At 48.4% G+C, this 17,869-nt stretch overlaps 2 protein-coding genes across 3 annotated transcripts; both read left to right on the top strand.

Moving 5' to 3' along the window:
• The first annotated feature begins 6,590 nt into the window (after window positions 1-6,590).
• LOC140084419 (probable N-acetyltransferase camello) lies at window positions 6,591-9,965 on the top strand. 2 transcript variants are annotated; one of them, XM_072126451.1, is made up of 2 exons: window positions 6,591-6,707; window positions 8,348-9,965. In XM_072126451.1, the coding sequence occupies exon 2, from the start codon at window positions 8,376-8,378 to the stop codon at window positions 9,033-9,035; it is 660 nt and encodes a 219-aa protein (XP_071982552.1). In that variant the 5' UTR covers window positions 6,591-6,707; window positions 8,348-8,375; the 3' UTR covers window positions 9,036-9,965. The 2 variants fall into 2 exon arrangements, with proteins under 2 accessions (XP_071982552.1, XP_071982553.1); XM_072126452.1 differs by lacking the exon at window positions 6,591-6,707 and adding an exon at window positions 7,629-7,865.
• Window positions 9,966-14,143: 4,178 nt separating this feature from the next.
• Window positions 14,144-17,836, top strand: LOC140113793 (probable N-acetyltransferase camello). The gene is made up of 2 exons (XM_072132661.1): window positions 14,144-14,235; window positions 15,822-17,836. The coding sequence occupies exon 2, from the start codon at window positions 15,831-15,833 to the stop codon at window positions 16,479-16,481; it is 651 nt and encodes a 216-aa protein (XP_071988762.1). The 5' UTR covers window positions 14,144-14,235; window positions 15,822-15,830; the 3' UTR covers window positions 16,482-17,836.
• The last annotated feature ends 33 nt before the right edge of the window (window positions 17,837-17,869 follow it).

Genomic DNA, 17,869 nt, shown 5'->3' with positions numbered 1-17,869 from the left:
GGATGAGGGGAGGGACACAAGAGCTTACAGTCCATGAGGATGAGGGGGTGACACAAGAGCTTACAGTCTATGAGGATGAGGAGATGACACAAGAGCTTACAGACTATGAGGATGAGGGGGTGACACAAGAGCTTACAGTCTATGAGGATGAGGGGGTGACACAAGAGCTTACAGTCTATGAGGATGAGGGGGTGACACAAGAGCTTACAGTCTATGAGGATGAGGGGAGGGACACAAGAGCTTACAGTCTATGAGGATGAGGGGGTGACACAAGAGCTTACAGTCTATGAGGATGAGGGGGTGACACAAGAGCTTACAGTCTATGAGGATGAGGGGGTGACACAAGAGCTTACAGTCTGAGGATGAGGGGGGACACAAGAGCTTACAGTCTATGAGGATGAGGGGATGACACAAGAGCTTACAGTCTATGAGGATGAGGGGGTGACACAAAAGCTTACAGTCTATGAGGATGAGGGGGTGACACAAGAGCTTACAGTCTATGAGGATGAGGGGTGACACAAGAGCTTACAGTCTATGAGGATGAGGAGGGTGACACAAGAGCTTACAGTCTATGAGGATGAGGGGGAGACACAAGAGCTTACAGTCTATGAGGATGAGGGGGAGACACAAGAGCTTACAGTCTATGAGGATGAGGAGAGAACACAAGAGCTTACAGTCTATGAGGATGAGGGGGGACACAAGAGCTTACAGTCTATGAGGATGAGAGGAGGACACAAGAGCTTACAGTCTATGAGGATGAGGGGGTGACACAAGAGCTTACAGTCTATGAGGATGAGGGGGTGACACAAGAGCTTACAGTCTATGAGGATGAGGGGTGACACAAGAGCTTACAGTCTATGAGGATGAGAGGAGGACACAAGAGCTTACAGTCTATGAGGATGAGGGGGTGACACAAGAGCTTACAGTCTATGAGGATGAGGGGGTGACACAAGAGCTTACAGTCTATGAGGATGAGGGGGTGACACAAGAGCTTACAGACTATGAGGATGAGGGGGGACACAAGAGCTTACAGTCTATGAGGATGAGGGGGGACACAAGAGCTTACAGTCTATGAGGATGAGGGGGGACACAAGAGCTTACAGTCTATGAGGATGAGGGGATGACACAAGAGCTTACAGTCTATGAGGATGAGGGGATGACACAAGAGCTTACAGTCTATGAGGATGAGGGGGGACACAAGAGCTTACAGTCTATGAGGATGAGGGGGGACACAAGAGCTTACAGTCTATGAGGATGAGGGGTTGACACAAGAGCTTACAGTCTATGAGGATGAGGGGGAGACACACGAGCTTACAGTCTATGAGGATGAGGGGGTGACACAAGAGCTTACAGTCTATGAGGATGAGGAGGTGACACAGGAGCTTACAGTCTATGAGGGTGAGGGGGGACACAAGAGCTTACAGTCGATGAGGATGAGGGGGTGACACAAGAGCTTACAGTCTATGAGGATGAGGGGGTGACACAAGAGCTTACAGTCTATGAGGATGAGGGGTGACACAAGAGCTTACAGTCTATGAGGATGAGGGGGTGATACTAGAGCTTACAGTCTATGAGGATGATGGGGTGACACAAGAGCTTACAGTCTATGAGGATGAGGGAGGACACAAGAGCTTACAGTCTATGAGGATGAGGAGGACACAAGAGCTTACAGTCTATGAGGATGAGGGGAAGACACAAGAGCTTACAGTCTATGAGGATGAGGGGAGGACACAAGAGCTTACAGTCTATGAGGATGAGGAGGAACATAACAGCTTACAGTCTATGAGGATGAGGGGGTGACACAAGAGCTTACAGTCTATGAGGATGAGGGGTGACACAAGAGCTTACAGTCTATGAGGATGAGGGGTGACACAAGAGCTTACAGTCTATGAGGATGAGGGGAGGACACAAGAGCTTACAGTCTATGAGGATGAGAGGGTGACACAAGAGCTTACAGCCTATGAGGATGAGGGGGTGACACAAGAGCTTACAGTCTATGAGGATGAGGGGGATACAAGAGCTTACAGTCTATGAGGATGAGGGGGTGACACAAGAGCTTACAGTCTATGAGGATGAGGGGGACAGAAGAGCTTACAGTCTATGAGGATGAGGGGTGACACAAGAGCTTACAGTCTATGAGGATCAGGGGTGACACAAGAGCTTACAGTCTATGAGGATGAGGGGAGGGACACAAGAGCTTACAGTCTATGAGGATGAGGGGTGACACAAGAGCTTACAGTCAATGAGGATGAGGGGGGGGAAACAAGAGCTTACAGTCTATGAGGATGAGGGGAGACACAAGCGCTTACAGTCTATGAGGATGAGGGGTGACACAAGAGCTTACAGTCTATGAGGATGAGGGGAGACACAAGAGCTTACAGTCTATGAGGATGAGGGGGTGACACAAGAGCTTACAGTCTATGAGGATGAGGGGGGACACAAGAGCTTACAGTCTATGAGGTTGAGGGGGGACACAAGAGCTTACAGTCTATGAGGATGAGGGGGTGACACAAGAGCTTACAGTCTATGAGGATGAGGGGAGGACACAAGAGCTTACAGTCTATGAGGATGAGGGGAGGGACACAAGAGCTTACAGTCTATGAGGATGAGGGGGTGACACAAGAGCTTACAGTCTATGAGGATGAGGGGAGGACACAAGAGCTTACAGTCTATGAGCATGAGGGGGACACAAGAGCTTACAGTCTATGAGGATGAGGGGGGGACACAAGAGCTTACAGTCTATGAGGATGAGGGGGTGACACAAGAGCTTACAGTCTATGAGGATGAGGGGGTGACACAAGAGCTTACAGTCTATGAGGATGAGGGGGTGACAGAAGAGCTTACAGTCTATGAGAATGAGGGGGTGACACAAGAGCTTACAGTCTATGAGGATGAGGGGTGACACAAGAGCTTACAGTCTATGAGGATGAGGGTGTGATACAAGAGCTTACAGTCTATGAGGATGAGGGGGGACACAAGAGCTTACAGTCTATGAGGATGAGGGGGTGACACAAGAGCTTACAGTCTATGAGGATGAGGGTGTGATACAAGAGCTTACAGTCTATGAGGATGAGGGGGTGACACAAGAGCTTACAGTCTATGAGGATGAGGGGGTGACACAAGAGCTTACAGTCTATGAGGATGAGGGTGTGATACAAGAGCTTACAGTCTATGAGGATGAGGGGGGACACAAGAGCTTACAGTCTATGAGGATGAGGGGGTGACACAAGAGCTTACAGTCTATGAGGATGAGGGGAGGGACACAAGAGCTTACAGTCCATGAGGATGAGGGGGTGACACAAGAGCTTACAGTCTATGAGGATGAGGAGATGACACAAGAGCTTACAGACTATGAGGATGAGGGGGTGACACAAGAGCTTACAGTCTATGAGGATGAGGGGGGACACAAGAGCTTACAGTCTATGAGGATGAGGGGAGGGACACAAGAGCTTACAGTCTATGAGGATGAGGGGGTGACACAAGAGCTTACAGTCTATGAGGATGAGGGGGTGACACAAGAGCTTACAGTCTATGAGGATGAGGGGGTGACACAAGAGCTTACAGTCTGAGGATGAGGGGGGACACAAGAGCTTACAGTCTATGAGGATGAGGGGATGACACAAGAGCTTACAGTCTATGAGGATGAGGGGGTGACACAAAAGCTTACAGTCTATGAGGATGAGGGGGGGACACAAGAGCTTACAGTCTATGAGAATGAGGGGTGACACAAGAGCTTACAATCTATGAGGATGGGGGGGGGGGGTGACACAAGAGCTTACAGTCTATGAGGATGAGGGGGTGACACAAGAGCTTACAGTCTATGAGGATGAGGGGGTGACACAAGAGCTTACAGTCTATGAGGATGAGGGGTGACACAAGAGCTTACAGTCTATGAGGATGAGGGGGTGACACAAGAGCTTACAGTCTATGAGGATGAGGGGGTGACACAAGAGCTTACAGTCTATGAGGATGAGGCGGTGACACAAGAGCTTACAGTCTATGAGGATGAGGGGGTGACACAAGAGCTTACAGTCTAAGAGGGGGGACACAAGAGCTTACAGTCTATGAGGGGGGACACAAGAGCTTACAGTCTATGAGGATGAGGGGGTGACACAAAAGCTTACAGTCTATGAGGATGAGGGGGTGACACAAGAGCTTACAGTCTATGATGATGAGGGGGGACACAAGAGCTTACAGTCTATGAGGATGAGGGGTGACACAAGAGCTTACAATCTATGAGGATGGGGGGGGTGACACAAGAGCTTACAGTCTATGAGGATGAGGGGGTGACACAAGAGCTTACAGTCTATGAGGATGAGGGGGTGACACAAGAGCTTACAGTCTATGAGGATGAGAGGGTGACACAAGAGCTTACAGTCTATGAGGATGAGGGGTGACACAAGAGCTTACAGTCTATGAGGATGAGGGGGACACAAGAGCTTACAGTCTATGAGGATGAGGGGGTGACACAAGAGCTTACAGTCTATGAGGATGAGGGGGTGACACAAGAGCTTACAGTCTATGAGGATGAGGGGGACACAAGAGCTTACAGTCTATGAGAATGAGGGGGTGACAGAAGAGCTTACAGTCTATGAGGATGAGGGGTGACACAAGAGCTTACAGTCTATGAGGATGAGGGGGTGACACAAGAGCTTACAGTCTATGAGGATGAGGGGGGACACAAGAGCTTACAGTCTATGAGGATGAGGGGGGACACAAGAGCTTACAGTCTATGAGGATGAAGGGTGGGGGGGCTCCTGGATGTAGTATATAGCTGTATATATAGAGATGTGTAGTATATAGCTGTATATATAGAGATGTGTAGTATATGGGGATGGTGTAGTATATAGCAGTATATATAGAGATGTGTAGTATATGGGGGGGGTGTAGTATATAGCTGTATATATAGAGATGTGTAGTATATGGGGGGGTGTAGTATATAGCTGTGTATATAGAGATGTGTAGTATATAGCAGTATATATAGAGATGTGTAGTATATGGGGGGGGGGTGTAGTATATAGCTGTATATATAGAGATGTGTAGTATATGGGGATGGTGTAGTATATAGCAGTATATATAGAGATGTGTAGTATATGGGGGGGGGGTGTAGTATATAGCTGTATATATAGAGATGTGTAGTATATGGGGGGGGTGTAGTATATAGCTGTGTATATAGAGATGTGTAGTATATAGCAGTATATATAGAGATGTGTAGTATATGGGGATGGTGTAGTATATAGCAGTATATATAGAGATGTGTAGTATATGGGGGGGGTGTAGTATATAGCTGTATATATAGAGATGTGTAGTATATGGGGGGTGTAGTATATAGCTGTGTATATAGAGATGTGTAGTATATAGCAGTATATATAGAGATGTGTAGTATATGGGGATGGTGTAGTATATAGCAGTATATATAGAGATGTGTAGTATATGGGGGGGGGTGTAGTATATAGCAGTATATATAGAGATGTGTAGTATATGGGGATGGTGTAGTATATAGCAGTATATATAGAGATGTGTAGTATATGGGGGGGGTGTAGTATATAGCTGTATATATAGAGATGTGTAGTATATGGGGGGGTGTAGTATATAGCTGTGTATATAGAGATGTGTAGTATATAGCAGTATATATAGAGATGTGTAGTATATGGGGGGGTGTAGTATATAGCTGTATATATAGAGATGTGTAGTATATAGCAGTATATATAGAGATGTGTAGTATATAGCAGTATATATAGAGATGTGTAGTATATGGGGGGGTGTAGTATATAGCTGTATATATAGAGATGTGTAGTATATGGGGGGGTGTAGTATATAGCAGTATATATAGAGATGTGTAGTATATGGGGGGGGTGTAGTATATAGCTGTATATATAGAGATGTGTAGTATATAGCAGTATATATAGAGATGTGTAGTATATAGCAGTATATATAGAGATGTGTAGTATATGGGGGGGTGTAGTATATAGCTGTGTATATAGAGATGTGTAGTATATAGCTGTATATATAGAGATGTGTAGTATATAGCTGTATATATAGAGATGTGTAGTATATGGGGGGGTGTAGTATATAGCTGTATATATAGAGATGTGTAGTATATAGCTGTATATATAGAGATGTGTAGTATATGGGGGGGGTGTAGTATATAGCTGTGTATATAGAGATGTGTAGTATATAGCTGTATATATAGAGATGTGTAGTATATGGGGGGGTGTAGTATATAGCTGTATATATAGAGATGTGTAGTATATAGCTGTATATATAGAGATGTGTAGTATATAGCAGTATATATAGAGATGTGTAGTATATGGGGGGGTGTAGTATATAGCTGTATATATAGAGATGTGTAGTATATGGGGGGGGTGTAGTATATAGCTGTGTATATAGAGATGTGTAGTATATAGCTGTATATATAGAGATGTGTAGTATATGGGGGGGTGTAGTATATAGCTGTATATATAGAGATGTGTAGTATATAGCTGTATATATAGAGATGTGTAGTATATAGCAGTATATATAGAGATGTGTAGTATATGGGGGGGTGTAGTATATAGCAGTATATATAAGGGGGGGGGGGCTCCTGGTCTCGCCCCCCTCCCCCGGCTGCAGCTGTTCTGTGAGGGGAGGGGGAGCTGCTGCAGTGGATTGTGGGTAGAGCAGACGGCATCCTGGGAGCAGCTGGCGATGGTGTAGAAGGAGCTCAGGTCTGGATACATTGTTATTATTCTGTGTGTTTTACGTCTGCAGAGCATCGCACCTGCCATTAGCTCTGTAGCATCTCCTGCTCCTATCATCTGCAGAGCATCGCACCTGCCATTAGCTCTGTAGCATCTCCTGCTCCTATCATCTGCAGAGCATCGCACCTGCCATTAGCTCTGTAGCATCTCCTGCTCCTATCATCTGCAGAGCATCGCACCTGCCATTAGCTCTGTAGCATCTCCTGCTCCTATCATCTGCAGAGCATCGCACCTGCCATTAGCTCTGTAGCATCTCCTGCTCCTATCATCTGCAGAGCATCGCACCTGCCATTAGCTCTGTAGCATCTCCTGCTCCTTTCATCTGCAGAGCATCGCACCTGCCATTAGCTCTGTAGCATCTCCTGCTCCTATCATCTGCAGAGCATCGCACCTGCCATTAGCTCTGTAGCATCTCCTGCTCCTTTCATCTGCAGAGCATCGCACCTGCCATTAGCTCTGTAGCATCTCCTGCTCCTATCATCTGCAGAGCATCGCATCAGTCATTAGCTCTGTAGTATCTACAGCTCCTATCATCTGCAGAGCATCGCACCTGCCATTAGCTCTGTAGCATCTCCTGCTCCTATCCTCTGCAGAGCATTGCACCTGCCATTAGCTCTGTAGTATCTCCAGCTCCTATCATCTGCAGAGCATCGCACCTGCCATTAGCTCTGTAGTATCTCCAGCTCCTATCATCTGCAGAGCATCGCACCTGCCATTAGCTCTGTAGCATCTCCAGCTCCTATCATCTGCAGAGCATTGCACATGCCATTAGCTCTGTAGTATCTCCAGCTCCTATCATCTGCAGAGCATCGCACCTGCCATTAGCTCTGTAGTATCTCCAGCTCCTATCATCTGCAGAGCATCTCCGCTGTGATCTTTATACCAGTATCTTTTATATACAGGTTTCCCTGTGTCCTGTATATATGATGTCTCTGTATACGGCTCCTCTCCTCTGGGCTCAGTGTTTGGTCCGGTGCTGATCGGGTCGGTTTGGTTCTGATTAGTGACCCGCTGTCTCCTGGTGTAATGTACGAGCCTCGTCCTCATGTTGTAGACTTTGTCCTCCCGTCATGTGATCACACTTCTCCGTCTTCTTCTCTTAGATTTCATTTTCCTGATTTTCAGGTGATTTTTTTTTACTATCATCTTTCCTCCTTTTCCTTCTTTCCTCCTCCGGCTTTTATCTTCTGTCTTTCTTTCTCTTCTTCTCCTCATGTTATTTCTTCTCTTTCACCTTTATTTTCCTTTACTCCCCTTTTTTTTTTTTTTCTTCCCCTTCTGTTGTACTTTTTCTATTTCCTTCTTTCTTCTCATTTTCTCATTCATCGCCCTTTCCTCTCCTTTCCCTTCCTCTTTTTCCCCCATTTTTTTTCCTTTTCTCCTCCTTCCCTTTTACTGCTGCTATCTCTTCTTCTGTTCCATGTTTTTCCATAATTTCTCCTCTTTTTGTTCCTCCTCTTCCTTCATCCCTGATCGTTTGCCAGGACATGGCTGTTCCTTGCCCAGGGTCTTCTCCCAGCAGCTATAACCCCGGATCTTCTCCTCCGCACACGTGGCCCCAGTACCTGAGGTTGTGGCCCTCACTTCTGTCTTCTCTCTCTGTGTAGGTTCTTCTGTGCACAGGTCTGAGGTGTCATGGCTGACTACACCATACGGGTCTACAAGAACCGGGACTACAATGCCGTGCGGCTGCTGTTTGCTGAGGGCATGTTGGAGCACATCCCGGCCACCTGCGCCCACCTCCTGAAGCTTTCCCGGGCACAGTTTGTCCTCTTCATATCCTTCATCACCCTGCTCCTAATATCCGGGTCCTACTTGCTCTCTCTAGTAAGTTTGGCCGTGGTGTTCACAGCAGGAAGACGCTTGATCACCTCGGAGTTCCACCGATACGTGGACGAGTGTCAGAGAGAAGACCTGCTAGACATCGAGGAGTCCTACATGGCCAGTAACAACTCTTGTTTCTGGGTGGTGGAGTCTAATAACAGGATCATAGGCATGGTGGGGGTGCAGGCCGCCCCCCGCTCTGGTGAAGTCATGGCGCTAAGGCGTCTGTCCGTGGCCAGGGATCAGAGGCACCTCGGAATCGCCAGTGCTCTCTGCCAGAAGGTCATAGACTTTGCACGTCAGCGCGACTTCAAGGTGGTGACTCTGGAGACGTCCATGATACAAGTCCCTGCTCATAAATTATATGAAAAATTGGGTTTCCAGGAGACAGATTCCAGGATTGCGCCATCCTTGATCGCAAAATTTGCTAATTTCTCCATCCTAACCTATGAATATAGGATTAAAGAGTAATGGGATGGTGGGACCTCAACTTCATGGACAGGGCAGTAGTGGACCTCCATCATCCTCAACTTCATGGACAAGACAGTAGTGGACCTCCATCATCCTCAACTTCATGGACAAGACAGTAGTGGACCTCCATCATCCATAACTTCATGGACAAGACAGTAGTGGACCTCCATCATCCTCAACTTCATGGACAAGACAGTAGTGGACCTCCATCATCCATAACTTCATGGACAAGACAGTAGTGGACCTCCATCATCCATAACTCCATGGATTGGGCAGTAGTGGACCTCCATCATCCTGAACTTCATGGACAAGACAGTAGTGGACCTCCATCATCCTCAACTTCATGGACAAGACAGTAGAGGACCTCCATCATCCTCAATTTCATGGACAAGACAGTAGTGGACCTCCATCATCCATAACTTCATGGACTGGACAGTAGAGGACCTCCATCATCCTCAACTTCATGGACTGGACAGTAGAGGACCTCCATCATCCTCAACTTCATGGACAAGACAGTAGTGGACCTCCATCATCCATAACTTCATGGACAAGACAGTAGTGGACCTCCATCATCCATAACTTCATGGACAAGACATTAGTGGACCTCTATCATCCATAACTCCATGGACTGGGCAGTCGGATGTCATATTCCACCACCTCATGGAACTTCCACTAGATTTATAATCCTCAAACACCTTTCATGTCTATATTGTAGGGCAGGTCCAACCACAGGAAAGTCTTCTCCTGACAATCTGGCGTCCAGCGCTGTAGAACGTGTGGATATTACATTTATTGCATCTATTACCATGTTCTTAATGGGAGAAAATCTGAGGTCCTGCTCATTCCCCCACATTTGTAGACGGAGAACACTGAACACAAATCTTATATTTTTCACCGTAGAGAATATAATAAATTATCTTAATAAAAACACTGGAAATAGCAATATTTTGTGTAGGAGGAGCCTTGTGTGTTTGGGGGAGGAGCTTTTAGTACGATAGTGGTGATGTCACTCGCGGTTTGCACAAAGTGGTGGTTTACCTGGCCGGGGGAGTGAGGACATATGGTAGGTCATCACAGCATCTACGTGGTCTACCTTCATGGTAAGTACCCAATGAGTACAACACACACCCAAGATCTAATGTGGGTGACGCCTATAGGTTCCCCTTTGTGTCCTCCTGAGTCCTGGTCGTAGTGGCCTCAACAGGAACAAGGCAGAAGAATTTAAGAAATAGAAGGGTGGTCTACCTTGTAGAATCTCAGCTGGTGGACTTTGGGGATCGGGGGTTTTGGGTTTACCGCTCTTTGTCAAGTATTTTGTCAACACACACAGAGGAGGCCATTGTGTCCATCACCCACTTTACTGGGCCTCCCATAAAATATCCAGTTGTCTCTGAGGGGCCGTCTACCAGGCCGGATCAGTTTGTTGCCGTATATGGAGAGATACATTACAGACCCTTACTAGGTTGTTGATGGGTCCCAATGACACAGATCCAGTATTTATGGCCTAACTTAGTGGCTACCTAGTGACTATTTCATAACATTGTGATTATGTAAATGCAGTGTCAACAGAATATGCTAATGTATGGTAATCTCCACATGTGTGAGGTGGAGAAAGGTCCTCTTTAACCCCTTAAGGAAAACCTACCCCTTAAACCAAACATACATTGAGACTGCTGCAGCTACACTGATGCAGAAATATATCTTTTTGATCCCTGAGCTGAGTGGTTTTGCTGAAAAAACTATTATAAAATTATGATAATGAGGCTCTGGCGCTCCTGTGGCTGCCCTGGCGCTTCTCCTCTTACCATAATTATGCACTGCTCAGAGGATGACGTAATCTCTGTGTTGTGTATGACAGGCAGAAGTAATCAATCGCTGCACCATTCCCCTGCATTTTATAATTGTTTTCAGCAAAACCATTCAGCACAGGGATTAAACAAGATATGTTTCTGCATTAGTATAGCTATAGCATCCTCAAGGTATGTTTGGTTCACAATACCTGAAATCAAATTGTCAATCTGTCAGTTACATAGAGATGAATGGAGCAGAACAGTGCCGCTGTCTGCTCCATTAATCTTGGGAAGTGTTCCTGTGGGTGTGGCCTAACTTACTTGGTGGGAAAACCCCTGTAAGGTTTTTTTTTTTTATTTGACCACAGTCTCTTCTTGTGGTAATAACTCACATATCCCTGTGATTTTGAGATTGTTTTCATGTCACATTGCAGTTTGTCACCCGAATACTTTTGCTGATCAGTTTTTTTGCGGTAAAAATTCAACAATTTAGGAAAACTATAAAAAGAATTACAGTTCTTAAGTTTCAAATGTTCTACTTAAGACCCAAAGTCAGCCCACATTTTTAAAATTTTTTTAGAAACCTTTTGCCATTTGTCATCTTTCTATTTCCACGCTAGAAGGTTACAACAGTTTTAGCAACAAGTTCTTGATTTGAAAAGAGCCGTATTTTATCGATTTCCTCTGTGCCCTATAGAGGCTCCTGTAGTATTAATGCAGCGAGCGGCAGGCCGGATGCAGGACACTCCTCGCTCGTTTAGTGATGGCTGCAGCAGGGTCCAAGCGGGCACCGTCGTGGCCCATACAGACTCTAGGGTCCCTGGAGTGGCGGTCTGCTTCTTAGGGTGACTTGCTAGCGGTAGGGTCACAGTGGCTAGAGGGTTAATCCCACCAATCGCTGTAGGGGGCTCGCTGTAGCTTCGGTGTGTGGATTGGTGTAACCCCCGGGGCAAACACCCGGCTTATAATCTCCTGGCCTATAGGTGGTGAACTGGGGCTCCTTGATGTTAAAATAAGAACCAGGAGGCCGGAGCAATGATCCAACAGGCCCAGCTCACGGCTCAGGTTACTTCAATGCTTACAATGTCCATATAATGGAGGCACATTTACACTTGTGGGAATACAGTCCTGGATCTTAAAGATCCAAGTCCCAAAATTGTCCCTTGCTGCACTCCTGTATTCCTGTGGCCGCTCTCTGGACCCAAATATCTGGGCCTAAGCTCCTCTGGCTTCTCTATGGTCTCGTTATAGGCCTCAGCCTCCATACTGGGACAGTCATCCATACTGCTCCTGAAGACTGGGTGACTTGGGGGTCCTTAGTCTCTCACCTTGTACCTCCGGAGCCCGGAGCCGTCTGCCATCACTCCTGGATATGGACCTCCGGAGCGCGGGCCGTCTGCCGTCACTCCTAGATATGGTCCTCCGGAGCGCAGGTCCGTCTATTGTCACTCCTGGATATGGACCTCCGGAGCGCGGAGCCGTCTGCCATCACTCCTGGATATGGACCTCCGGAGCGCGGGGCCGTCTGCCGTGACTCCTGGATATGGACCTCCGGAGCGCGGGCCGTCTGCCGTCACGCCTGGATATGGACCTCCGGAGCGCGGGGCCGTCTGCCGTCACTCCTGGATATGGACCGTCAGAGCGCGGAGCTGTCGCCTATCACTCCTGGATATGGACCTCCGGAGCGCGGAGCCGTCTGCCGTCACTCCTAGATATGGTCCTCCGGAGCGCAGGTCCGTCTATTGTCACTCCTGGATATGGACCTCCGGAGCGTGGAGCCGTCTGCCGTCACTCCTAAATATGGTCCTCCGGAGTGCGGGTCTGTCTATTGTCACTCCTGGATATGGACCTCCGGAGCCCGGAGCCGTCTGCCGTCACTCCTGGATATGGACCTCTGGAGCGCGGGGCCACCTGCCGTCACTCCTGGATATGGACCTCCGAAGCGCGGGGCCGTCTGCCATCACTCCTGGGTATGGACCTCCGGAGCCGTCTGCCATCACTCCTGGATATGCACCTCCGGAGCGCGGGGCAGTCTGCCGTCACTCCTGGATATGGACCTCTGGAGCGCGGGGCCACCTGCCGTCACTCCTGGATATGGACCTCCGGAGCGCGGGGCCGTCTGCCGTCACTCCTGGATATTGACCTCCGGAGTTCGGGGCCGTCTGCCGTCACTCCTGGATATTGACCTCCGGAGCGCGGGGCCGTCTGCCGTCACTCCTGGATATGGACCTCCGGAGCGCGGGGCCGTCTGCCGTCACTCCTGGATATGGACCTTCGGAGCGCGGGGCTGTCGCCTATCACTCCTGGATATGGACCTCCAGAGCGCGGGGACGTCTGCCATCACTCCTGGATATGGACCTCCGGAGCGCGGGGCTGTCGCCTATCACTCCTGGGTATGGACCTCCGGAGCGCCGGGCCGTCTGCCATCACTCCTGGGTATGGACCTCCGGAGCGCCGGGCCGTCTGCCATCACTCCTGGGTATGGACCTCCGGAGCGCCGGGCCGTCTGCCCTCACTCCTGGATATGGACCTCCGGAGCACGGAGCCGTCTGCCGTCACTCCTGGATATGGACCTCCGGAGAGCGGGGCCGTCTGCCGTCACTCCTGGATATGGACCTCCGGAGCGCGGGGCAGTCTGCCATGACTCCTGGGTATGGACCTCCGGAGTGAGGGGCCGTCTGCCCTCACTCCTGGATATGGACCTCCGGAGCACGGAGCCGTCTGCCGTGACTCCTGGATATGGACCTCCGGAGCCGTCTGCCATCACTCCTGGGTATGGACCTCCGGAGCGAGGGGCCGTCTGCCGTCACTCCTGGATATGGACCTCCGGAGCGTGGGGCCGTCTGCCGTCACTCCTGGATATGGACCTCTGGAGCGCGGGGCCGTCTGCCGTCACTCCTGGATATGGACCTCCGGAGCGCGGGGCAGTCTGCCATGACTCCTGGATATGGACCTCCGGAGTGCGGGGTCGTCTGCCGTCACACCTGGGTATGGACCTCCGGAGTGCGGGGCCGCCTGCCATCACTCCTGGATATGGACCCCCAAAGCGCGGGGGTATCATAAGCCTCAGCTCCAACTCCTCACATTTGTAATCAAGTTGCATGAAGGTGGATTCGGATTTACAATTTTATCTTAAACAATCCTCAGGTCTTGGTGACTTTTGCCCCTGATCCTGTATGTAAACATTTTGTAGATCTCACTTTATAGATGAGGTCAGAGATCCAGGATCATCTCCCTGTAGGTGGACGGTCAGGTAGGTAGGAGTGTCCTCTCCACTATCTCCCCTCTCCTTATACTGTGACCTTTCCCATGAATACGGTGATGTCTCCGGTGGAGGAGGCGTCAGGTGATCTCCATGACTGTGACTCCTCAGTGTCTGCAGGACGAGGCAGGAGAAGACTCCACCGCAGGTCAGTCCCATAATCCTCCGCAATTCACACAGGACTCAGGATTATGTCCAAACATCAGGAAAAGCTGGGTTAGGGTCAGTAATATCTTATCATGTGTCTTTACATTAAACCTATAAATAAGGTCCATTATTCCATCAGGGTTCTGGGAAAGCTGAATAGAGCCTTATGGAGCTTTAATGGTCCTTAAAGGGAACCTGTCACCAAGTTTTACCCCACTAAACTAGCAGCCCCCTTAGGTAGGGTATGAGATCTTCTCCTAAGTCAGACAAATCAGACTCTTCTCACCACATTTTCACATGAGTCAAGTTTAGAGGCTGCAGGGGGAGAGTCACTAATGAGCGGAGACCTCTCACTGCAGATGAATCATTCCTAATAGAAGGGAAGCTGCAGTATAAAGCATGGGGGGCAGTAATGGGAGAGGAGATGCAGCAGGCTGTGCCGGGTAGAAGATTTCCCTCCAGGCCATTTTTCATGAGACTTTGCCCAGTTTTCCCATGAAATCTCAGGTTACAGGAGATAAAAGCCACATCATCACAGGTGAGAAGGGGAACGGCTCATGTACTGGGGGTCAATGTCCTGACTGTGACACATGACTGACCTCTACATACACCTGTATATGGGTCATGTCCTGACTGTGACACACGACTGACCTCTACATCCATGTGTATATGGGTCATGTCCTGACTGTGACACATGACTGACCTCTACATACACCTGTATATGGGTCATGTCCTGACTGTGACACACGACTGACCTCTACATCCATGTGTATATGGGTCATGTCCTGACTCTGATAAATGACCAGACTGAGGACAGAATGAGGTCTTTGTTTCCCTTTTAACTGGCAAGTGGTTTGGAAAGATGTAATATGGGGTGAGGACCTCGCTGGTGACTCCCTGGAGAGGGGATGATAGTGATGGATGTTGGATGGTGGTGGATGATGATGTTGGTGAATGGTTCTGGATGGTGGTGGATGATGGTTGTGGATGATGGTGGTAGCTCTCCAGTTGTCCTCTGTGGTGAAGCAGTAGTGGTAGTCAAAGCTTTACATGGTGTTTCCCAGGTATAAACCTCTACAATATTTTGGAATAATGTGAATAAGAGCATGGCTAAGGTGACATCGAGGTAACAGACAAGAGTACCCCAGAAAGGGCCAAACTCTTGTCCTGCTGGATTGATAACATGTAAGTTGTAATAGGGAAGGGTGCTATGAAAGTAATGTCTCCATCTCTATACATGAGGATAGACCTCACACCTTTACAGGAGGTAGATGTCTCAGTGTAAACATCCAAAGAACAGATCAAACTCAGATGACCATGACTTCACATCAGTGGTCTATCTCCTCTCATTCCTGATATCACTCCTGGAATGTCTAGAAGTCTCCAAAAAACAGAGGCATCTCCCACAGATCTAAATGATTGGGCAAATCTGTGCGTAGTGTGAGGCTCCCACATCCACCAGGGTCTCCTGCACCCCCAGGGCTCTTATATGCCACCCCCTCAATTGTGACTATAATATTAGGGCAAATGGCTCGGTGCTGTCAACTTATTTATATTGTAAGAGTTTTGATGTCCTGTTTATTTCAGATTTTGAAGATGACGGTCCTAATAAGAAGGTACGAGAGCAGAGACTATGACACTGTCCGTCATTTATTTGCCCAAGGGATGATGGACTATGTTCCCAACTCCTGCCTGTACCTGCTGAGGCTTCGCCTCCTTCATCTGACCTTCCTTGCGTTGTTCATCACCTCCTTCCTGCTCTTTGGATCCTTCCTGGTGTCATTGTTGGTTATTTTGGCTCTCTTGGCTGTAGGTTACCTGCTCCTCATATTGTCCATTCAGAAGTTTATAAACATAACCTACAAGGCGGACTTACAGAACATAGAGGAGTCCTACATGCTGAGGCACAACTCCTGCTTTTGGGTGGCAGAAGTCAATGGTCAGGTGGTGGGCATGGCGGGGGTCCAACCCATCCAAGGATCCAGCCATGACGTAGAGCTGAGACGTCTCTCTGTGGCCAAGCATCATCGGCACAAGGGGATCGCTAGAAATCTCTGCATGTGCGTCATTGACTTTGCCCGTCAACGTGGATACCAGCACGTGACTCTAAACACATCGACCATACAATATGCGGCTCATAAGCTCTACCAAAACATGGGCTTCAGGAAGACCAGATCAAAGCCATCGTCTAATCCACTGGGAAGACTGGTGAACGTGTCTATCACCTATTACACGTACGATATATGACTGTGTGCAGACACTGGTGGAAGCATTCACCACTGATGGATCCAGACCAGGACCAACATTATCTACTGCCTTATACCATGAATTCATCATCTGGATGTTCTGATAACATGAAGATGGACATTTTTACTTTAATGGGACGTTCCAGCAAACAATTTCATTCCCAGACCCTTGATGAAGGTTGTGTAACTGGTTATTATATTTGTGAAGCATCTGCTTTCTGGCCCCCAGTTGGCTGCTTGATGTCACCAACACTTTGGCCCTCAGGCTCAGAAAGCTCCTCATGGGTGGTCAGTCACATCGAGGCTCTCATAGGAACATGGGGCACCAGGGGTCATTTATCATGCTCTAAATTGAAAATAAAGCCACACACATTTAATATACAACAAAAAGAAACAACAACAAAGAGACCCCACTATGATAAATGACCCCCACTGTCTGATTTGGAGAGTCAGAGTATTGGTCTTGTGACATCGAGGAGCAGATACGTCACGTATGCAGCCACCAGTGAGAAGATTGTGGTATAGGAGACTTCAGGGGTCGGGCACTGATCCTGTGCTCCATCGGGTTCTCGTGTCGCTCAGTATTCTGGTCACCTGCTTCCCTCTACTGCTGCCGGCCAGTGGCTGCTGGTGTCTAGTCCAGAGATTAAAATGGTCATCATGCTTTGTCCTAACGTATCCCCTGCTAATCTGATATAGCTCCTATAGGTGGTGCCTGAGAGTTAAAGGGATTTTACAGGAAACTGGGAATGGCTCTTGGGTCCACTGCTGTGGTGGTCTCGGGCCTGGATGAAAGTGATGGGGGTCAGGGCACCCAAGATGTCAAAAACTCATAAGTGGCACAAGTGACGTCTCTAACCAGGACCTGCAATTCTGAAGGTCAGAAGATGGGTGTGATGCTACTGCAACACCCCTGCCAATGCAGTGTGCCTGCCAATTAAACCGCCTAATAGATATTATGGGGATCATTGAGACTGATCACCTCCGCAAACCCTCTAGTGTCTATAAATAGTAATGCAGCTGCTGAATATCTGCCTGGAAAGGAAATGATGACCAATTCAATGTATTGTTAATCACTACTGCTACAAAGGTGCTGGTTGGATAACACCTGAGCTGGACGCTCCTAAGGTAAGTTTATATAAACTCTTGGAAAGTTCTGGGTCTTTAGGTCTTATTTCTCCTGCGAGAGTTCTGAGAAGCTCCACAGAAGCACGTGAGTGTGGGGCCTACAACTAAGGCCTCTGCCGATCTCTACCTTCAGGAGTCTGCATTGTCCTGCTGCTGCTGCAGCCCCTCATCTCCAGCCTGACGCTACATATCGGGGACTGTGAGGAGCACTTGCCGAACACCAACCAACCAATCACCTTGAACCACTTAAATCTGCTGTTG

The sequence above is a fragment of the Engystomops pustulosus genome, chromosome 1 (genome assembly GCF_040894005.1).
Source record: "Engystomops pustulosus chromosome 1, aEngPut4.maternal, whole genome shotgun sequence".
NCBI classification, from domain to species: Eukaryota; Metazoa; Chordata; class Amphibia; order Anura; family Leptodactylidae; genus Engystomops; species Engystomops pustulosus.
This window is presented reverse-complemented; position numbering and strand designations above follow the sequence as displayed.

What these genes read in the sequence shown, in the direction of transcription:
- LOC140084419 (XM_072126451.1), top strand. Translation starts at nt 8,376, where the DNA reads ATGGCTGACTACACCATACGGGTCTACAAGAACCGGGACTACAATGCC.
- LOC140113793 (XM_072132661.1), top strand. Translation starts at nt 15,831, where the DNA reads ATGACGGTCCTAATAAGAAGGTACGAGAGCAGAGACTATGACACTGTC.